General features: G+C 36.0%; 1 protein-coding gene across 3 annotated transcripts in view; it reads right to left on the bottom strand.

Annotated features, from left to right (window-relative positions):
• Positions 1-24,555, bottom strand: part of LOC118740730 — a 226,132-nt gene that overhangs the window by 187,361 nt on the left and 14,216 nt on the right. For 2 of the 3 annotated variants that reach the window (XM_036472383.1, XM_036472384.1), the window contains 4 exons: positions 14,225-14,592; positions 13,148-14,120; positions 5,135-5,233; positions 102-191 (listed from right to left, as the gene is read on the bottom strand). In XM_036472383.1, the coding sequence (XP_036328276.1) occupies positions 102-191; positions 5,135-5,233; positions 13,148-14,120; positions 14,225-14,592 (1,530 nt within the window). The remainder of the gene's footprint in view (positions 1-101; positions 192-5,134; positions 5,234-13,147; positions 14,121-14,224; positions 14,593-24,555) is intronic. The other variant, XM_036472385.1, reaches the window with a different exon arrangement.

Below are 24,555 nucleotides of genomic sequence, written 5' to 3'. Positions count from 1 at the left end.
ATAACTTAAATAATTTTAGAAGAATACGAAAAAATAAAACAAAATTAAATAGAAAAAAGTAAAAGTGTTCTACTATGTAGACTACGAGATTTTTTACAAACCTTCCGGGCGCCAAGAACCCACAACGAAATTGCTTCTTTTGCAGTAAGGAGAGCATGATTACTGCCGCTTTCTTTTCTACACCCAGCTGCCTATAAAATATATGTAGTATATAAGGTTTACATAAAGATAAAAAACGTAGGTACATAGCATGTCTTGTAGTATTTATGTTTTCCAAAAAAAAAAAGAAAGAGATTGGGCTCAAAAAAAAGGAGTTAGAAAAGTAGTAGCTGCAACTTTCACAGCGAAAGCTTTTTTTTCCAAAAAAAAATATACAAAATTATGCTAGATTGTAAATAAAAATATATTAAAAACTGCACGTTAGTCGAACTCAATAAAATACTTGTTGAAAGCAATTAAATAAAATATGCGGAAGAATACATTCGGCTATAACTAATTCATATAAACAATATTTGCAATTTTTTTTTGTTTTACTTCTATTAACAGCCGCACTTTGCACATGTTAGTAACATAACATAAAAGTTAACTGTTTTTCAACTATTTACGTAAAATCAAGCAGTTCATAATCGATTGTGAAAAAAACTCAATAAAAAGTTACTTCAAAACGTTTTTGTTGCCTTGTGTGTTTGTGGAAAGCCTGTAGTTCCGACTGTTTTATTTATAGTGTAAGTACTTAAATATATATATATATATGTATATATCTACTGAAATATTTTAAAGTTTTTTTTTGTATTTTTTTTAACCATGCCCTCTTTGCGTTGCGCCGCATAAAACTTTCAAACACAGCGGGGTTATTAACAAAGTGTGCAGTGAGTTTGGCATATTGAATTTGGTGGTAAAAGCTGATAAAATGTGTTAACTTAAAGTTCAATTAGTTATACTTTCCAATAATTGAAAGTTGTTTAAATGTCAAATGATATACATATGTACATTAATATACATTAGGGTTGTCCAAAAATGCATGTGAGAAAGTAAAGTCGGAATTTTAATGCTCTCAATGCTCTCACCCGTCAGGAATGTTCTATACCGAAAAACTGTGTTACTCTTCGAGAGACTTCCAATAACAATACTCAATTGTTTATTTTAAAATTTTTTAATATTTACTAGCGATTTTTTATGGGTTTCCCTATTGCATTTTATGAGGTTTTTAGGGGTCCTAATAAATTTATTTTATAATTATTATAATTAATTACTATAATTATTGTTATTGAAGTCTCCTGGAGAGAAACAAAGTTTTCCGATCGAAAAATATTAATTTTCAAAAATTCCATACCATTTTTACGAAAACTGGTTTTTTCCACATAAAATACATGAAAAACCTTGAGTACTTTGAGCGACTTCTAAATATTTTATGATTTCCAAATAAAAAAAACTGTGGTATATTTTTTCGGTATAGGGGGTGAGATCATTAAAATTCCGACTTTACTTTCTTGACACGCATTTTTGGACCCCCCTAGTAAAGACACATCGTTTTTTTTTGCTTTGCTGAACAAACGTAAGTGATTGCATATGGATGACAAGAAATTCACAGTTGTTACCATCCAAAATCCAAAGGCTAGAGTCATCTAAGGGAGTTTTTCAATTATGGTCCAGGTTAAAACACTCGAGTGACGATTGTTTAAGATCTGTATCAGAAGATAATTTAGGTAGGCAAAAAACAATTATGTGGTCCAAAGTTAGCCGGTAACATACATACATAAAAAAAATATTCCGTCGATTTGACAACCTCCTCCTTTTTTGAAGTCGGCGAATTAAACATATTTGATAAGAACTAGAAATGGGCGCGGGATATTGGGTACCACGGTAAAGATTTAAAAATGGCAGGGATGGATACTATCGGTTTTTAAACAATTTTCGGGCAGGAGGGAACCAAAATACTTTCCCGCCACTCCCTAAAAAAAGCGCAAATTCAGAAAATTTTCCTTAAAAACGTTCTATGAAATATACACTTTTTTATACATATTATATTCAGACGAAAACGAACACGAAATCAACTCCAAATAAAAACATAAAGAAGCATGGAGTGCGAATTGGAAGGCCGCTTGACTCTAACGACTGCCTTTTGGTAGAGCTATTAGCTCCTGAAATCATCCACTGATTATAAACTAAAAGGCGACCAACAAATTTTAGAAAATGCGCGACCAGAAGTCAAAAATCCCGTAAGTTGCCTACACTGAGAAAAAAATCAAAAAAAATTGGTTAATATTACCAAATTCAAACTTGAAAAGATATCAACGTTTTTTTGTTAATATTAACAATGCCTTGGTTGATATTTGCAACAATGATTTGGTAATATTAACCACAATTTTGTTTACATTAACCAAACTTTTGGTTGGCGATTTCGTCGTTTGAACACACTTATGTTCTGTTCTTCATAGATGCTTTTTCATAATTCGGAGATACAAAACAAAAATGTTTGTAATCATTTTAACACGTTGCCTCTGACGGGATTAGCAAATAACAGAAAGCGTATCTACACACTCAGCTACAGCCGCTTTGTAAATTGGTCTTTAAATGTTCAACTTGAATCAATTTTCTTCGTAATAAAGAAGAACCAAAAAACAAAAATAAAAATTATGTTTTGGAAGCCACCAAATAACAGCAAGCATCTCTGCACGTTCAACTGCAGCCAAGCATACGAAATGGTTTTCAAATTGGTTCCAACTTGAATCACATTTTTTACAATCGTTGTATTGACCATGAAAAAACCATTGTACTTTTGGCTCAGTGTACAGTCACGTCTGCTCATTGAGAACCGGCACTTATCTAAACCTTTTGAGATTGATGGCAACATGAGATTTGCCTACAGGCGCACCTTTTAGTCAATTATAATATTGGCTTTCTCACACATTGTGTAGGTCTGCAATTAAATGCCCTACCACCAAGCCTGGGTTGACTGGACATAATGCATGCTTCAGCTGTGAAACTTGTGTTTAGGTCCGAGATAGAATCAATGGCAAGCATTCGAATCCGTATGGGTTGCGTTTACCTACAGCAGCTAGAACAACGACTACAACTAAAGATCCAATTTCTGAAAAACCACTTCGCTAAAGATACAGAGGTCTAAAAACGTTATTGAAGGGAAAATCGCGGGAGATTCGCGACAGATCGCGCCAGGCGAAAACAAGTTTCGTGGGATTTCTGGGATATATCAAAAGGACGAAATGCCCTAACTAACCTAAGCCTGAACTATAAAAAAAATATACTATGGGCCTATGGAATATGGCCGTTATTATGTACGAATATTACTATTTTGTAAACCAATTTATCTTTTTTGAGGATCCATTTTATCAGCTTCTTTTCGCCAAAACATTTTCAATAACTATGTAATTTAAAATATTTACAATCTTTAAGTTTTCTCAAAGAGGATTTTAAATGAAACAATTTTTGTTTTTTTTTTTTGTTAAAGTCCTTGCAAATTTTTGCAAAATTTTTTAATGAAACCAAAAATTTCAGTGTATAAAACTATGTAAAACATAAAAAAGCACAAACAGTTAAAACTTAAATAATTATATATGCACACATACATATAAAAGAAAGTTATATTGCGTGAAAACGTATGTAAAAAAAGTTGCACAATTGTGGTTAAAATAAATACAGTAACTAAAATGCGTACTCAGTTAATACTACATATTCGCTAAAACAAAACTTAAACAGATCAATAAATAGTCATTATAAATATGTTGCTATTAAAGTTGTAACTGTGTTCTAAGCTACGTAATCATGAAAATCATTCGCGATGCTCTTTCAAGTACAAAAAAAGCAAATGAATCGTAAAAAAAAAACTAACAACTAACGAATAATTATTGCATTCGCATTCGCTATGCATTTGATTGGACTTTAAAATTTGCTAAGAAAACAAATTAAAGCAAACAAATGTTTATGTTAATTTATGTAAATGATGTTCTATTGTTGGTGTAGGTGACGTATGCAATTTAATCAAAACATAACAAGACAAAATGATTTTTGCAAATTAGTAAAAATGTACTTACAAATGGATGAGCCTACAAATGCGTAGATCATTAAGGGTATTCATCAAACCTTATAAATGCATTGTAAACCGTATAAACTTATAATTGTGTAAACCTTATAAATGAACTGTCAAAATTTGTATGGAAACTCGTTTACACATTTCTGATAAATTTATCCAGCGATTTCACTGAATAAACTTGATAAACTGAAGACAATGCAACCCTGTCGCAACTCTAGCTATGTTTTCTTAGGCAATAATCGGGATCCGCATACAAATTTTGCACGCAAATTCAACAACGATATGATCCTGATAGAGATCTGGTTCAATTATTATCTCGTCTGTTTGTTTTGTTTCACTGATAATTCGCAAATTTTGGTAGCCGTGATAAATGAATTCATACACAACCAGACATTCGCCCATTGTTTCTTATAACTTGCTTCAAATAAATAGTCTTTATGTTATATGCATGTTTTTATCATGGTTATATGTACATTTATTTAAATAGATATCTCGTAAATATAATTTTTTCCAATTTAGTGAGGTAGTTTCTATAATTTCTTTATCCCCGTGCTAGTAGTATAAAGTTAGTGACACTGCGCTTTATAACCAAAGAAAACACGACTATTGTCGCATCTGTAAACGAAAAGAGAGTGTGGGTCGTTCATGTAACAGAGTGCATAAACTTATAAGATTATCTGCTTGATAAAGTTATCGGTTTAGATGAATACCACTATTGTTATTTTAACGCTTGTAATGGAAATGTTTGTATGTAACTTTTAAACTTCTAAATACAGAAAATAATTAATTGCCACCATGTAAAGTTCACAATAACAAATTAACATAAAAACGAAACATTTCGAACTTTTTAGTTACATTCTTAGTTATGAACGAATGCAAAGTGTATGTATGTATGTATGTAAATAGTACATTAATGCAACTTGTGATAGAAATAAATGTATGCATGTATGTATGTAATTAATTAGAGTTAGGCAAATTGTGAAATATGCAACATACAACAACACTTATGTATCACAATGCAAATAAATGTAAAATGCAGAAAAATATTGAAAATAATATAAGAAATATTTTAAAAAATCTTACGCGTATATTTTCCAATTCATCTTGGGTACTTTGCAACTGATGCAGCAACTCATTGATAGATACTTTATTATCCGGTGCTCGATGTGCCAATTCGAGAGCCTGTTCAAAAGAAAAGGAAATATGATAAAATAAATTGTCCAAAATGTTATGTTGAAACTAAAATGTCAGCTGAGCTGTTAAAACTCTGTTTCCCTTTAAGAGACTACCAATAATAATGCCCAACTGTTTATTTAACCATTTTCTAATATTAACTATTTTTGATCGGTCACCAAAAATCCCCAAAACTGCAATGGGGGACCCATATAAAATCGTTAGAATTAAAAAATGGTAAAATAAAAAATTGGGTATTATTATAGAAGTCTCCTGAAGAGAAACAGAGCTTTCCGATCGAAAAATATTGATTTTCAAGAATTCTATACCACTTCTACCAAAAAGTGGTTTTCCCCATATAAAATACATAGAAAACGTCATGGGCTTTGAGACAGTTCTAAATATAATTTTTGTAACAAAAAATATGGGTATTCTATTTTCCATTTGGAAAAATCCTAGGTGGTGAGAGCTTAACATTTAAACTTCTTTTTGGACCACTCTAATGTATGTAGGTACAATAGTTGAAAAAATTTGAATCCAGGAATAACGAAAAAATTAGAAAAAATGCAAAAACTGCAAAAACTGCGTTTAGGCAATGGACGGCGGACCTTCTTATATTTATGTTCAATCCTCCTTCCCCGAATGGTCTTAATCTTTCTCTTTAGAGCCAAATAATAAACACAGTATGCCCAAAAATTTGTCCAGGAAAACACCTTTCCACGAAAAATCGGAAGGTTTATCTTCACAGAGAGCAACAAAATCAACTCAGGAGTTGGCCCAGGCATCAATACATCGGTTCCTAGTATCGAAAGCTCACTGCTTTTAGCAGCTACAGCGAATGCCTTTCAGAAGGACTGTAAAATTTTTTAAGCCTCAAAGTCGTGCAAAACAAAAACTGTTACAAATATTAGGGGTAGCCATACCGTCCTAAGGGCTTAAGATGGTAATATTGTAAAAGAGTTCAGGGAGTACGTTTTGGACGACAGGGGAATGAGGACGTGCTCTACAAATGCTTTCACCTATTTACCATTGACTTATACATATTAAAGTACCGCTTCAAGACTCGGAAAAATGGGTTAATGGAAATAAAGGAGGATCACTTGGTAGCGATTGGACATACATACAAAATAATAGATTGGCGCTTACACATATGTTAGTGTTGGGCCGAGCTTCTCCTTCGATTTGTGGCGTGCCCTACAGTTTTACGCCGACTCCGAACGGCGATTTCATTTTTATGAGAAGCTTTTTTTCCATGACAGAAATACACTCGAAAATTTGTCATTGCCTGCCGAGGGGCGAGCGCTATTAGAAAAAACCTTTTTTTTATTTTTATTTTTAATGTTGGGTTGAACCTGGCTGGAGCTCAGGCCCTGCAGAATGGAAGCGCGCACTGCTAACCACTACACCACAGGGGTTGCCATACATACATACATAGTAGTATAATCCATTAATTTCTATTTCAAAGTTAGACAGGACACTGATTAAACATCAACAGCTTATTGCCAGCCAAGTGCGGTCGTGTTTTTAATCGCTCCGCCTTTCTGCATAATTATCTAAAATGCATTGCTTTTTTGCTGATTATTTTTTAGTATTCTGCAAAATAATCAAATCGAGATAGAGACTCTCATACCATAAATTGGTTATACATAAGTGTTTCAAATGTGGATAAGAAAACGATAATACTTAGTATATCTAAACTTTTTCTTGACAATTAATATAATTTTATAATGACTTGTTGTTGTGGGCAAAGAGTGGAGCGCGCTCAGTCCAAAGTGCAGTGCTCGAAATGCAACGAGTTCTTTCATTTACAATGTGTTGGTATTCAGCAGGCAGATCTTGAGTATCTGCTGAGCTCAAATACCCCTTTTCTCTGCAATGAGTGTAGAGCAGAGCGCCGTAATTCCCTTCGCTCCCCTCATTCTGCCATGGAATCGAGTGCTATACGACAAGGTAAAAATGACCAAGGCACTGCTGAACATTCATCTGATTTAATGCATGATGAGCCAAGCGAAGTAAAATTATTGAAAGCTGAGCTACTCTCTTCTGTAAATGCATTGCAAGACGACAACAAATGTTTGCGAGAACATATCGATGCTCTTCAATCACAAATTGACGATTTGCGCGCAAAGCTTGAGGGCAGCAACTCTACTTTGGCACACTTGTTATCTGAGCTCAAGGTGCAGAGTGTTGTTAGTGGTAATTCGGCAAAAATGAAGAATGTAAGCAAAGCAGACAAACAAACTGAAATTTCATTGCCTACTGCTACTGTTGGTGATACTAGCGATGCATGCAGCGCTGCTAATAGCGCAGCTTCAGCTACGCCGAATCTAACAGCTGATGCTACTAGCCAACAATCAGCTACCGAGAACCCCAACGAATGGCACACTGTGCGAAACAAAAAGTGGAACAAGAAAAAAAATGGAAACAATGCTAAAGGGTTTTCTAATGCTGATAAAGACAGTCAATTTCCCATTAACCAAAATAATGAAATGAATCTTAATAATTCAAATTCTGGAAGTGCCGCGGGAAAGGCCAGCACCACGAAAGAAAAGAATGTGCGTAAATATGTTCAGCCCTTAGTTGTAGGATCGGGCAACAATATGGAACTAAGCGCTGCTTTAAGATGGAAATGGTTGCACCTCTCTCCATTTCCGACTTCAGTGACAGCTGATGAGTTAAAAACTTTATTGTAAAACAAACCGGCTTACAAGAAACTTCCATCGTATGCAACGGCCTTACTAAGAAAGGTGTTGATCCCACATCCTTGAGATACCTCAATTTTAAGGTTGGAGTTGATGCTCATTCATATTCGAAGTTGTTATTGCCTGAGCTTTGGCCTGCAAACATCGTTGTGCGTCCTTTCAAGTTTTCATCAAAAAACTAAGTTCTCCAACCGATGTCCGACGGCAATCGGTTGGATCAGATGGAAATTGTAACAAATTAAAAATTTATTTTCAAAACATGGCCGGAATTAGAACAAAGTCTTAGCTTGTTCGATTATTTAGTTCACATGAAGAATATGATGTTTTCGTTATCATCGAGACGTGGTTGAATGAAAACTTTTTCAATGAGGAATTTTTTGACTCTAAAATTTAAAACGTATTTCGCAAGGATAGAGATCCAAACCTAACCGGATGTATAAGAGGTGGTGGGGTTCTCATCGCGGTACATTGCAAGCACCATGCTTCCCAGATAGTACTAGCCAATAGTAATGGATTGCTTGACCAAATTTGCTTGCACATTCGTGGCATCTCGGACTCCGTTTTTATTTGTGCATCATATATTCCACCCAACAGTTCGCATGATCTATATACTGCTCACGTTGACAATGTTACAACATTGGCTCTGGACAAAGTTGGTGGCGATCATCTCTGCGTGTTGGGAGACTTTAATCTATGCGACGTAATATGGTCAACGACTATTTCAAGTTCTGCACTAATTGCATGTGGGATCAAAAGACCTAATGAAATTTATTTAATTGATAGCTTTCTAAGTATAGACATTAAGCAAATTAACTGTTTTCCTAACAGTCTTGGTCGAACGTTAGACTTAATATTTCTAAGTAACAATTTAAATTTTTCTTTGCATGAATGCACTTCCCCTATTACCAAATCGGATATGCATCATAAGCCTCTAGTTCTTGATCTTGAGTTTTATAAATATTCTGTAACTAATAATGATACATCAAACTTCCCTTTTAATTTCAAGCGGTGTGATTTTTCGAATCTGAACAACCTCTTGCAGCATGTTAACTGGGATAACTTGTTCTCTAGTCTGGATACCACTAATAGTTTTGAAGTTTTTAGATCCACTGTGTTGGATATATGTAAAAGTTGTATACCACTGGTTTCAAAGAAGAAATACAGGGTTCCCTGGCACAACGCTGCCTTGATGAAGCTGCGAAATTTGAAAAATAAATTCTTTCGTAAATTTAAAAACAGTCGTAATACGGTTTTTTTTGCTAAGTACAAGGATTATGAAAAGCAATTCGTGTGTTTAGAAAAGTTTTTGCACAGAAACTACATTTTGAATCTGGAAAGAAACTTAAGTCAAACCCGAAATCATTTTGGAATTTTGTTAATTCAAAAAAAACAGTATCCAACATTCCGTCATATATTTTCCTTGGTGACAAAGTGGCTGATACTCCTGCGGATGCGGCAAACCTTTTTGCTGAATATTTTTTGGCCAATTTTGTATCCGATTCTGACAATTGTGACAACATTTGTTTCAACTTTCAGCCTGTTTTAAATTTCGGCAATCTTGTATTGTCATCTGAGGATGTCATTAATGGCATTTCTCGACTTAAGCCCTCGTCAAATACTGATGTCGATGGTTTGTCTGCGATTATATTTAAGCAGTGCGATTCCCTAGTTTATCCACTCTTATAAATTTTTAGCAATTCCCTTTCCTCGGGTTCTTTTATTGGCGCGTGGAAATTAGCTCTGATCTCACCTATTTTCAAGAGCGGCAATAAAAATGATATCGGCAATTATAGGCCCATTTCGAAACTCTCTGCCACAGCAAAGCTCTTTGAATGCATAATTCAGGAGAAGCTATTATTCTTTGTCAAGAATATCATATGCCCAGAACAGCATGGCTTTGTTCCGGGACGGTCAACTGTGTCTAATTTGGCTATCTTCTCTGATGACTGCACCGCAGCATTTCAGTCGGGTTGTCAAGTTGACACAGTATATACTGACTTCTCCAAGGCGTTTGATCGGATTTCACACAAAATTCTGATAAAAAAGCTAGCCCTGATGGGTTTCCATTCGGGGTTTTTGAATTGGATTGAGTCCTACCTACACAATCGCCGCTGTATGGTGGTAGTTGACAACGCTCGGTCTCTTCCTTTCGTCGCTTGCTCAGGTGTTCCGCAAGGTAGGATCTTGGGCCCTCTGTTCTTTGTGTTGTTTATCAACGACATCTGCTCCTGCTTTTCTGCAGTAAGATTTTTGCTTTATGCGGATGACCTTAAAATGTATTCTGTAATCAATAGCATTCAGGACTCTGCATTGATGCAACTAGATCTCGATAGATTGAGTACCTGGTGTAGTAACAATCGGTTAACACTCAACATAAGTAAGTGTTTTCATATTATGTTTTCGAAACGCTTAAACACCATTGAAACTTCGTATCACTTATCTAATACGACTCTGGCGAAGGTAAGTGAGTTTAAAGACTTGGGAGTAATTTTTGATTCGAAATTTGCATTTACAAGTCATGTTAATCTATGTATTTCAAAATCTTATGGCATGCTTGCTTTTGTTAGGCGTCATAGCGGAGATTTCACTGATCCTTATACGCTAAAGCTCTTATTCTCAGCATTTGTGCGTTCCAAGCTTGAGTACGCTTGTTTCATTTGGTCGCCATATCACAAGGGCCACATAGCAAGAATTGAACGGATTCAAAAAGTATTTTTAAATTTTGCTTTGCGCCACTTATGCTTCTCGTATCCTATACCTACTTACGAAGCACGATGCTTATTAATAGATCTAAAGTCATTGCAGAGCAGGAGAACAATTTTGTCGCTGTCGTTCGTTTTTGACTTGTTACGTGGCTCTGTTGATTGCCCTGTGCTTCTTCAAAGAATTCTGATAAACATTCCGCGTAGAGCTCTTCGTAATTCCGAGTTTTTCCATGTTGGTTTGTGTAGAGCTCTTTATGCTAAAAATGCTCCAATTACTAGAGCTTTGATTGAGTTCAACAGAATTGCCAATCTCATCGAGATAGATATTTCAAGTTCGAAAAATCACTTCATGAGCTCTTTAATAAATTTGTATAAGTAAGGTATTTTTATATTTTATTAACTTAATTGCTGTAGCCTATAAGATCTTGTATACTGTTTGGCTAAATAAATAAATAAATAAATAAATAAACACGACCTGAAATATAACTCTGCAGCCCTTCCTTCCGTTCCGCCTGGAAACAACATTTTCCAACTATGGCTTCTTGCATTTTCGCAGACATTTTCTCTTATCCCTGACAATTTCGACTGTTTCGTCTTCTCTTAAGAAAAAGGGCAAACGCCGGCCCAAACAATCACAGTCACAGAGCGTCGTCGGTCATCAAAATATGCTTCTAAAAATCAGATTCAGCGCCAACTAGAGATGCAACGGGACCCGCTAGACCCACTGTACTAATTTTAAAATGACCGGGACCCGGGGTACAAATCTGAAAAACATCGGGAGAGGCGATTTCGTGACCTGGAAATTTAATGTTGGGACGGGCGGGGTGGGGATCGAATATTGGGTCTCGCGCCCATCTCCAACGCTAACCATTCGAGTGACTATTTCGTAGCGCTGTTTCGGTGTGTGAAATTTTACTGAATTGACGTTTAAAATACCTGACTACTCGAGTCAATCGATTAATATATGTCAAAGTCAAAGTTATTCAGTGTTTAGCAACCGACATAAAATATGGTGCACCCGTTAGTAGTTTGTAGTTTGGGCATCTGATAATTGCGAAATTGCCAGAAATGAATCTGCTGCCAAGAAGGATTCAGCATCGACCGTAATCGATCGCAAAGCGTTCTATGTCGATTACGACCTTGGGTGTTTAAGAGATCTGTCACCTGTATCTGATCGCTTCTGTTAATCGATCATCTTCATTAGCCAAAGGGAGACAGTTTTGTCATTCGCTTATGAGAGTGTAACGATTTGCAGATGCATTCCGGAATTCAGGGACAGCCGATAAACAACTTTAGAAAAACACACAGACTGTTAGTAAAACCCAAACCTAGAATTGCAAGTTTAATAAGGGTACTTAACCTTGAAACTTTGCATGTTGAGGTTTTTTGAGAACTTCCACTTAGTCTGTCCAGGAATATACCAAAAGTTTTCCCAGGCCACTTTTACCTAGTTTCCAAATCAGCCTAATTGGGACCGGGCGAGGGGTCACGTATACCCTGTCCTGGTTGACTACACCTTCTCTAACCCCTCCGTTCCGACCGATCTGGACATAACTATGTATCCGTATGGGGAATACATGCAAGCAGCCGGTAAATTCTAAACTAATTGCATAAACAGTATGATTTGTGTGACTTAAGTAGCTGTTAGACGTGGCAAGTGCAAGTCCTTTTTAAAAGTCTGTCAAACTCAAGAATTTCTGAAAGAAATAGCAGAAGCAGTTACACCTTGCATGTAAAGTGACTTTCTGAAAATCAAACTTTCCGATACCACTTTTTATCTGCTTACACGGTGAATACGGACAAGCGCACTTTCAACTATGTTACCAGACATTTTTATGCTTATAACAAAATTAATGACTTGAAAAATTTGCTAAATCTGCTAAAATGTGCACAAAACAGTCACAAAATATAGAATACATATCAGTAGCATAAATTAATTACAAATATTTTTCATATTTTATTGCACATTTTTATAATTTTATACAAATTCGCCAAAAAACACGTCCCACGGCAAAACTTGACTGGTTTGACAGCACTTGCAGCAAAAATTAAAATTGCTAGTGCAGCGCGAGCAAGTTGAAATTATTTCTCGAAAGGGATTTGCATAATTTCAGTTGCAGTTACACCTTATAATATTTATTTCCGAAAGTGATTTCTGCAAATCTGCAAAAAGGACTTTCTGGTTGTTTACGAGGGAAAGTAGGCTTTCGATTTCGCATTTTGACAGCAAAACGTGTAGAGAAAGCGCTTGCATTGCCACGTTTAACCGCACCTTTAAGCTCAGTTAAATGGAAAAATATAACAATCGAATCTCCGCTAACGGAACGTGAACCTCCTCCGAGTATTCTTAAAAGGGCTAAAAAAAATGTTTCGTGACTTGCTGACTAGAGAAAAAACTCTATATTATTTTAATGATTTTTTACTAGTAGTCAGTATGTCAGGAGAATAGACTAACTATGGGAAAATAACGCCCTCCCTTAACCAAGCGATAACATATATTGACTCCACCCACTCACCTGATCGGCGCGAGCAATTCGTTCCGCCTCCTGTCCCTTCTGGTACATATGCAGATACATTTTATTTTGTTTCTCCTCATGTTCGGCCAGCTTACGCTGCAAGTCTTCCAAGTGCTTCTCCAATTCTCTAACACGTTCTTTGGCGTGCTCATAGTCGGGCACAATATCGGCATAGCGTGTATTACACTCGGCCAATTTTTGCAGTAATGCCTCCACTTTGTCGTTATGTGAACGCTTCATTTCGCTGCTAGCGCTATCTTGTGTACAAATCAATTCTTCAATTTTCTGTTCATATATGCGTAAAAGCTCTTGTCTTTGCAGTTCATAGGCCTTCATGGTGGCAGCGTAATCTTCCTCTTCGTCAACAGTGCCGCCGTTACCACCAGCAGCACAACTTTCATGATGAACTACACCGCCTGCCGCCGCACCAATTGCCTCATCACTGCCACATGCAATATCCTGCGTATGAGCAACATACGACGAATCTTTCGAATGCACTGAAAGATCCTCAAAATGACCCGAATCGGCAAAGGAACTTTGCATTTCCGACGACAACTGCTGGCTGGTATGATGCAAATGCTGGCTGTGTGCATGCAAATGATGCTGATTCGGTATGTGACGTGGACTGGATTTGGTTGCATCATCGACCATATCAACAATGGGTGAGACATCTTGCGACGTTTTCAGTTCGGCTTCGCGCACAGTGACGGCATCGCTGGAGGCAGAACGCTCCTCAGGTGAACTCAGCGAGGCTTTGAATAGGCGCAGCTCGACAACTTCGCGTGTGAGACGCAATATTTCGGAATCCTTCTGCTCAAGATCTTGACGCGCCAAGCAAAGCAACTCCTTGAGGCGACGTACCTGACGTGCGGCACGCTGTGTGGGCGTTAAATAGTCGGGACCCACTTGGCCGGCATAATTGGAGCAATGGACGACATATTTCATCTTGCGGCCGCTGAACGTAGTGCCGTTGCTGGAGGGGGGATGGCAAAAAAATAAAAGAAAAAAACACCCCAAATGTGTGGGGAAAATCAAACATTGTCTATGTGTAAATTAAAGTATCGCTTAAGTACTTGCCGCGCAACATACGGATGCTCACAGGATATGGTCGAACGGCCCGATGTGGTGGTCGCAAATGAATACATCGAATCTAAATCATCGTCCAGATACGTGCACGGCGAATCCGGTGTCACGGGTGGTGTCTTTGGCGTTAATTTGGTCGTTTCCTGTGCGGTCGTTGGCGAAGATTTCACGTAGAGTGTGGTAGTGCCTGCTGCAGCGTTATTGGGCGTTTTCGGTGTCGAGGCTGTGGCGATCCTATTGCCGGCACTTCCGCTTCCTGTTGGTGTGGTACCTGCTGCTGCTAATACTGCTGCTGCTGTTGCTGTTGATTTCGTCGTAGTCGTTGTCGATCGTTCGCCGCCGCTGCCGTTCAGGTTCAAAGACTGTATGTGTGGCGTAGAGAAAGGTTGAAATGTTATTAAAATGAAAAATTAGTTTTCGGGCAATGAGTGCGCGCGCGCGCATTTGTCGACGCCCAACAGACAGTGGGCAGTGGGCTGCGCGCAAAAACAGCAATAAATAATACACATACATATAGCCTATGTATGTATGTACAAATGGACTCCGAGTAGTGTGTTTTCAATACTTTCTACTTATGTATTACCAGCTAAATGGTGTTGATTTTGATAGTGTCTTGGGCAGTTGTTGCTATTTTTTTTTTTTAGTTAAGTACTACTAAGCGTTCGCTCGATTGGCTTCAAATTTCGTTGTTTTTATTTCTACAAAAGAAAAAACGCTTTTTTTTACAAAATGTGATGGTAAACGCGTACTATTCGCACGAAAAGCTCGCTTGCTGGCTACTACAAATTTTATGACGAACTATTTAGCTGCCTAGCTGATGAATTACTTACTGCCCCTGCAAGCGGCGCATAACGCTTGCAGTTACTTATAAATAAAAAATGCAAAAATGAAACAAAAATTAGGTATTCAATGTTTGCGTGCCGCACAGCCAGCGCGAACCGCGCTAACCACTCGAGCATAATTTTTATTTATTTTCACTTGTTTTCTTCTTTTCAATGAAGCCAATGTGCTGCGGCAAACAGAAAATTGAGAAATAACCGCATGAATCGCATCATTCGCTGCTTACAATTTAACGTCTTCAGCTGCTAGAAAATGCTCGAACATGACCACAAAATGATTAGCGCTCAAAAAAAAAATATATATATATATAAATAAGTATCTAAGTATTAGAAATAAAAGAAAAGCCAAGTGCTAAGCGAGCGAGCGAGCTCATTTTAATGCTTTAACATAAATAGTTGCGGCCAATTTTCTGCTCGAACTAGCCCAATGATCGATGTGCCGGATAAGGTGGACCAGTCAGTGGATAATGGTTGCACGAATGGTCGGATAAAGCAAAGTGGTCATATGAAAGGAAATATGTAGTAAACCGTTAGATTAGCAAATTTAAGTTTAGTTAATGAATGAAGCGTACGCTGTTAATCTATCGCTTGGCCACAACACCTTTCCACCACATAATTTCGAAATTTTCTCAGAAATCTTTACTTCTTTTATGCGCCGCACAGTGTACGATTTTAGAAAAAAAATCAAATATTTCGAGAACGAGCAGAGATAGCGAAATAAATATAACGGTATTTTAAAGCTATTGAGTATTAAATTCAGAAAAAGCCCGTTGCATAAAGAATTAACTTCACCTTTAAAATGAAATTCAAATAAAGTGAGTTTTAAAAAGTCTTTCGTAAGACAATTGCCAATTCTGGCAACTACACTGAAAGCTCTTTACTGTCTTTCGAAAGACTAATTGAAAGCTTTGCTAACCAGGAGGTCTTAAAGTTATGCTGTTCGCTTTCAAATGTAATATATATATTTTTTAAATTAAATTAAATTAAATTAAATTTAAAAAAATCTCTATTTTTCTTTTTCAAACAATAAAAACCAGTGAATAAAATTAAAAAATAAAAATAAAGCAAAAATAATAAATTTTCTTTTCTTAAATTAAATGAAATTAAAAAACTATTAAAGAAAACTAAATCAAAAAAGAAGATAATACTTTAAAATTAAATAAAATAAAAAAATATTATGTTTAAGACAAAATCTAAAAATAAGAAGAAAATTAAATTAAAAAAGACAAAAAAATAAATTTAAAAAATGTCTACCACGGCACACCCATGATACGGGTGCGATTCCTGCTAAAGTCTAGAAAAAGGAGTCCGATGAGGAGGCGTAGTGATCTCCGAAATAGCAGCTTTAACTTCTACTGCTAAGACTTTTTCCATTTTTCCTAAAAAACAACAACATATTCGTGGTACAAAGCCTAATAACAATACTGAAATGAATATTAATACACCACAATAATATTGGCAAATAAATAAGATTTGTAGAAATGATTAAACCGATTTCTGGTTGGGTTTTACGGATTTATTTAATAAAAGCAGTAACAAAGTACAGATAAAACGATATGATGATTTAACGCCGTCAGTCGCACATGTATAGTGGGCTTCAGAAGCTCTCAGTATAGTTTAAGATGAAGTTACGTGAAGAAAATCCTGGAACGAATGTAATATTTTCCATATTGTGGTGAAGGTGGCAACAACGATACGATATCGCTGAATCCAGTGCAGCCGGCCAATTATCTTGTCCAAAATGCTCTAGAAACAGTGGTACCGAACACCAGCCAAATCCAATGCAGCCGGCCAATTGTATTGTCCAAACTACACTGAGATAGGGTGGCGCTTGGGCAAGTTGCGGGTACCGGCCAATTGTCTTGTCCAAGCACTGCACTCACCGTGATGTTTCCCCTTCACCAAAAAATGGATTAATGACCGAATTGTCGTATAACACGTGCTTATATAGCACGATTTGGCACTTGAACTTCTGAAACCAACATGCTACTTTTGACAGAAATACAAAAATGACAGATAGATAACTTTAGGTACAGATGGCGCTATAAGCAAAAACACAAACATAGATGTCGCTATACTAATTAAATACTAGGGCTGCTACAGATTCTTAAAATTCAATGGACTTAAAAGAATAGATTTCTTTTTTAAACAATAGAATTTAAAAATAAGCTAAAAAAAATAAAGAAAAAAACATCATTTAAAAAAGGAACAAATAAAAAAATGAGAAATAAAAAAAATATGTTTATCGTTTTAAAACAATAACATCTAAAAATTAAATCAAGAAAAGAACAAAAACATAATTAAATTAGAAAAGAAAAAACACATTAAATAAGTTTCTACAAATTAATTGAAAGTAAAAAATATATATTTGTGCTTTGCTCACTCGGCTATTGGGACTTTTGGAGCTACTCGAGCTAAATGATATACAAGTGCTTTCTCTCAAAAGAGCTTTTCAACACGAGTGGTGAATGAGAGACCTTTTTTTAAGGACTTTGCGCAAGAACCATCTGTCTTTCATTTGCATTACGAAAGACTTTTTACTATCTTAGCCAGAATTGCGCTGTCAATTCAAATTTTTTTTTTTTTTATTTCATTTTTTTAAAAAGAAACGAAATATTTTTTAACTTAATTTAGTTTTTAAAAATTATTTTATTTATTTTAATTTTATTTAATATTCTTTTTTTCACTAGTTTTTATTGTTTTAAAAAGAACAAATGTATATTTTTTAATTTAATTTATTTAAAAAAAAACTTATTGAGAGACAGTTGCCAGAATTGCCTTGAACGTCGACTTTAAAGTTTTTTGACAGATATTCCATTGAAAATTATCTCAACAAGTTGCAACTATCTTTATTGTCGACTTTAAGAAATATGCCCAAAGATTTTACTTTTGAAGGTAATTTGTAATTTGTTTAAAATTACCTTCAAAAAGGAGAGTTTATATAAGGTGGTGTTACCAGATCAGCTAATTTTGTGTATGTGTTTGGCCTCACGGCTTCGAATGTCAAATTGAAAATTTTTTTTTGAATTTCCACACACACTCTTACAGATTGTGATAGGTTTTGCCGCCGAAGCAAAAACAAAATACATGTAAACTTTTGTATTTGTACTCCTGCTATCACCTTATATTAATTCGCCTTGCCTTGACTTGAAAACCGATTATACAAAGGAAAAAATTTAATTAATTAATTTTTTCCCGTTTTCTAGCTAAAGACAGCACGCAATGAACTTTTTAAAATCAATTAAAAATGCGTTTTGCGATTCGCCTGACCTTGGAAATTTCACAACTAATAAACTTTAAAATACCGTTACATTTAATTCGTTATCTCTTCTCGTTCTCGAGATATTTGATTTTGTCCCATTTTTCCAAAATCGTACACTGTGCGCCGTTTAGCCCCTTCTTTGTTGCCTAATTTTCCATCTCACTTTTTGTTAACAGCTACGCTCTCCTGCCTTTTACCACAATAATTTAGACACCGCGACATTCAAGCAATTATATGTATGTATGTATGTAGATATTTATGTTCTCAAGCGCTACGGACATTTGAAATTACGTCAGTTTAGAAAGGTCTCTGACCACTACCGGTGAAGTTAGTTTGCGTGCGTTTGAATTTTTAATTTCTTTTGCAAGTTTGTATAGTTTGGTCTTTTATTTTATTGCCTTGCAAGCCATTTGCATTTGTTTCTTTATCCTATGAATGTAATTATTTTTTTCTTTATGATTATATACACTAACTAAAAAACCACTGTCATAGCCGATTTTGCATTAATTGCGTTGAATCTGTACGATCCACAAGCAGTTATATTTCCCGATCTGAATTTCGAGATAGCTCACTTTAGATCTAAGGTGCGATATGATCTCTACAGTATCATGGATATGCTTTATTGCAACAGAGAATTGTCAGACGTATAATTTCCTATAGAGTCGAGATCATAAGGGTTGAAACATTTTATGAGTCTACTCGAACGACGGTATTTACGCTAAAGGACTTTATTAAGTACTTGCACAAATACCTACATACATACAGTATCGTTCATACCTATATATACGGTGACCATATTTTAATTGTTTTCGTTCACCAATTCGAATTAACAGTCCTAGGTCACCCGCAGAGTGGACGCTGAAGGACGAGCCGGTCGTAAAGCTGATTCTGATTGGCGCTGATCAAGATTTGGTAATATTATTTGTGCTTATGCACATGTAATTTAAAGAAATGGATTCGTCAAATGAAGAATATTTTGCATCAAGTTCTCTATATGAATATGTTTTGAAGAAGAAAGAGCTTGTAATTCATCACCCACACATTTTACCCCAAGAAGCAGGAAAAGAAAAAACCTCACTAATCGAAACATCAACAACCATAATTTTGTTCAAAATAACTAATAACCACCTCTTGTGAAAAGCGGCGTTTCAGAGCGAGTCAGAGTTGAAAAATACTTAACAACTGATATTCTCGCATTGATCAGCTTTATTATCGGCTCCGATCAGCTTCCACTCTGGCGATTTCGTATTAAATTCTATGGATCCATCTTTAAAGTTTATCTCTCGCATTCATCATTTCGGCTCGGATTTCAACGTCTACTCCAGGGTGCTCTTAGTATTTTCGAAGACATCTACCAGCCGGGCAGATGCACTCTTCACTTTCCGTGGTCTTCATCAAAAATATGTAGAGTTGATCTCTACCGGAGATATGTTCTTCTTAATTGAAACTACCGGGTTCCAAACCCTACGTAACCTGGAACACACATTTTTCTGGTGCTTCTGAATATCGACTTGTTTTATAGTAAAATCTTCTAATTTCTGAAATTTTTGTTATACCTTGTTAACAAATCACTGTTCAATGATTCGTTCTTAGTTGGCCAGCAAGCACAAGTAGAAAATAGTTTCTTCCAGTTTTCAAGGAACTTTTTTTCCCTATGCACACACATTTATTAATGTTCTCGATTAGTAATTAAAATGGGACACCCAGGCCTTATTTAAAAGACAAAAGGCTCCTTTATTTACAAAAAATTTACAAAGAACACAAGGGTAAAATCAAGGACTGTCTTTTAAAATAAAGGGCGGATGGTCACCGTATCCGTATCGCAGGCCATTTCAAAGTGATATTGGTAGCTACTAATGTTTTTTTTTTTTGTTTTAAGAATTAAAATGCACTTGATTCTCTACTAAAACCCATATAAACCCAAGTTTAAAACTTTGTAAAAACCACAAAAAAATGCAAAAAATGTTCATCCAAATTTCAAACTTTTCTCTCAGAAATGTTAGAATTTTTCTAAATGACTTCAAAAAAAACGAGGAGGTTATCAATTCGTCAGAATATTTTTTTTATGTATGTTGCCACGTAACTTTGGACCACGTAAACAGATTTTTATAATCCTTTTTTTAAAAGAGAGGTGGTGAGAATTAAACTCAGTTTTTTGCTTAAAAATTCCTTGTTGAATACACAGTTTTATATACCATTAAATTTTAGTACAACTTTCAAGTGGCTGAATATTATCACTGATTTTTTTAGATTTTTTTCTTTGTCGAAGGTCTTACATATACAAATAAATTGTGCATTATTGGAATTACGAAATCGAAAATTTATTCTTTTCGTTCCACCCTAATGAATGTACATAGGACATACATATGTACACATACGAGTACTTATGCCAATTTGGTACTCTGAGGTATTCTTAAAGAAAAATTATCTAAAGTAGAACCACATCTGGCCTAGAAATTAGAGTTTCTATGCTATTTAAACTGTATGTGCATATGTATGTATATGTATATGTATAACGCGTATTAAAAACTAACAAATATTGGCAACTATAACTATCTTAGGTACATGTATGTACATTTATACATACTTTCAGACTAGTTCATAAGTATGGAATTATTTATTTTTAAATAAAAAAGTAGGTTAATATGTTTCGCCATTACCTATGTTTGTATGTACATATTTATGTACCTAACTATGTATGTATGTATATATGACCAAAACGTGAGAATCTATGCAACTATGGGGCAAGAAAATACCAAATAAACTACGAGTACATACCTAATACTAAATTTGTATGCATGTTAAAATGTTTCTGCCACGTTTTTCAGGTTGATAAATGCAAAGACAGTACCCGTATATATCTACGTACTTATAAGCATTTCATGCGAATTGTGTTGCAAAATATAAAAGTGTAGAAAAAAAAACCGCTTGAAAATGTGGAAGCGTCAAAAACCTGAATAAGCGACACTTTGCCTGCCATAAAAATAGGTTTTTTCCGTACTCATAAATATGTATGTATGTGTATGTCGCAATCATACAAGCCCCGCAAGAAAGTGAAACTCGAAAGTAGTTAAACAAAGTCAAGCAGTCGATTGACTGCAAAATATATATTTTTACCGATCTCAATAAAGTAATGTACAATCATATTTAAATTAGGGATGGGAAAGTCGACTCTCAAAAATCGACTTTTTGCTGAAAAAACTCGACTTTTTTAAAAGATTGTAACTCCGTGTTGCGAGTAAAGAGTGCTATCAAAATTCTGTTCGGTAGCTCATGGAGCTGGAGTAACAGGTGTACTAAGATCCTGCCCGGCAGAAGCGCTAAATGATATTCTCAATTTAATACCTATTGATCTTCACCTGAATGAAGTGTCTATTAAATAGGGCGTAAGACTCATAGAGTCAGGTCTTTGCGGGGCTAGACACTTTGGATATGGGTTGATCATAATTCAAATGCAATTAAGTAGCGACGACAGACTATATGGTAGGCAATTTGGACTTCAGCTGTAATGTGCAAGCATTATTCCCATTCAGAAGTGACTGGAGAGGAGACCGCGCGGCCAACCGAGAATCGATCTCTCTATACACCGACGGATTTTCAAGATGGATTTCGGTATAGGAGCGGGAGTCTACTCCGAGGAACTCGGTGTGTCTCTATCTCTATAGTTGGGAAATGATACAAGCATCTTCTAAGCGAAGCTCTAGGGATCCTAGAAGACTGTAAAAACCTAGGCAATAGAGTCGAGTACAAGAGTAAAGCAACAATATATACTGACAGCCAGGCGGCGCTATTGGCAAATCGCAAGTGCAAAGTGATACTGAGCTCAGTGCCTCAGTCAACTACGGTGTCTTTTGTCTGGGTTTTCGGACCTAGGAACATAGGAACGAAGAAAGTGTCCAGCATTTTCTTTGTGAATGTCCAGGAGCCACCATAAGCGAAAGCAGTAGATTCAGTAGAGAATCGAAATAGAAAATAGCCCCTGCGAGAAGTGCACCAAAATGGCGCAACAATGCGCAAATTGGGTCCTGGGTAGCGACTAGGAAGCACTGCAACCAACCAACCAACTAGGTCATGGGTCTGTAATGGACGCTAGCTATAGAGTTGAAATCTTTGCCGAAACTGAACGTTGCCGGCTCTCGTTCCTCTTTGGTTCCAACACTAATGTATTTCAAGCAGAAGTGCTCGATATACCGGTTGCTGCTACGGAGCTGCTCGAAGAGGGTAAATTTAAGGTAAGGTATTCATCTACTTGGAGAGCCAAGTGGATAGATATTAGTGCTTGCTCGTCTATTCGGCCAAAGTGGAAAATTTTACGCGGAGCACAACTAACTTTGCAGATATTATAACTCTGCGGTAATCTAAATATGTATGTGGGTAAGTGTCATAATATACTTTTGATCTCTGGTTCGTTGGGGATATTGATTAATCCCCAGATGGCTTAAGAGTGCAGCTCAACCAAGCATTGGTAGGTAAAGCCTCGACACCAGAGGACTAGTAGTTTTGACGTTGGGAAGACGTAAATTGCGGAATATTGTTGGCTTAATCGTGATATTCATTTTTTCAAGAGAATACATCAAGAAAATCGGGGTATGAGCCTCGGCTTTATGTGAAATGTTTCTAGAATACAATAGAACTTTGTTCAATTACTTCGATTCCAGCTTTATGATATCATGTAGTTCAACCTAGAAGACCTTCTTGGTTTCACAAAAGTACTGCTCCACCTGGTTGAGCGGCAGGGACTCTGCGAACCTTAGCAGACTAAACTGGAATGCTTGCTTGACAAAAGGTAGGCACGTTTTAGAGTCTGCGACGATATGGAAGGAAGAAGACAAGACGCACGCGAAAAAGGAAGTATGAAAAATGTATATCTAACTGACTGCCGCGTTTTCCCGAAATGTAAACCAATCTAAGTTTGGCCGTAAAGAATTGCTCTTTCGTCAAAATAAAGCACAGTCCAACAGAATCAGAGAAAATAATGGGCAAGCTAAGTAACTTAGAGCAAGACTTACATTCTTATTTATCTTCAGATTCGGCTCTTGGCCTTTATTATGTTTCCGAACATGAAAAATACCTCAGAAGTAATAGTCAAAAGCGGTAATCAAAAAACTCTAAAATAGAGATATCTTACTATTACATACCAGGAAAACTCGTTGTTTATTTTATTACTTAGCGCATGAAACAGTCTGATGCGGCAAAAAATCCACTATATCATCTGACTTCAACACGTCTGTCATATAACACTGGTTGAAATTAGAAAGGTTACTACTGTAGCTGAGGAACAAATGTGTTAGCTGCGCAACAAGGTATCTTTTTAGGCTTGCACGTACATGAGTATCTATGTACATAAATTCGAGGGACGCCTGATAAGTTCACGACGAAGGTACTTAGCCAGATGCCTCGTCATCTCGTTACTGATAACACAAATTGCGTGACTCATTGTTAGTTTACATAAATAACACACCCTTTTTTATGGTTTACTAGCAATTACCCGGCGTGCTTCGCTGCGCCTTAAATGTATTTTTGTGTTGTAACTCTCCCCCTAAGCTCTTATGGCCTCATTTACAAAATATTTTTAAAGAACTTTATGAAGTTAGATTTAAAAAAAATCGATCTATGAAGCATTGTTTATTTTTTTTTTGAGTTAATATATTTTCGAAGGTAATTAGAAAATATGTAAAGAACCGACTTTCTCTTGGAAATTTAATTTATAATCTTATAACTGGAGTCTACTCTCGCACCCTTTCCTCAAACGTGTATTGATTCAATATTCAAATAACGTATATTTATATAATTTGAAAAAATCTCCCTACTATACAAATATGTACAGCAATATTAACTAATATTTTCAAATGTTGTGAGAGGGAGTAACAAAACAAAATTACTTTTAAGGCGCAGCGAAGCACGCCGGGTATTCGCTAGTAAGATTACAAATTAAATTGTTGTCAATGTTTTTTAATAATTGTAAACATTCGCCAGCTGTTTCTGTTTAATTATTAGTAAAAGGCAGGACTGCCAATCTTGCGGCAAAACAATAATAAAAATCCAAAAAAACACGTAAAGCCAAACAGAATTAATTGCAAAACGTGCAATGATACACACATTAAATTTCTTATGTGCACCCTCCACACAGACCCCAATCACTTCTGAAAATTTCATTTTATGTGCACCCTCCACACAGACCCCAATCACCCCTGAAAATTTCATTGAAATCGGGCAAGCCGTCT

Source organism: Rhagoletis pomonella, unplaced genomic scaffold, assembly GCF_013731165.1.
Source record: "Rhagoletis pomonella isolate Grant_MI unplaced genomic scaffold, Rhpom_1.0 Rhpom_scaffold_00006, whole genome shotgun sequence".
Lineage (NCBI taxonomy): Eukaryota > Metazoa > Arthropoda > Insecta > Diptera > Tephritidae > Rhagoletis > Rhagoletis pomonella.
Note: the sequence above shows the minus strand (reverse complement) of the source record. Positions and strands in the feature narration are given on the sequence as shown.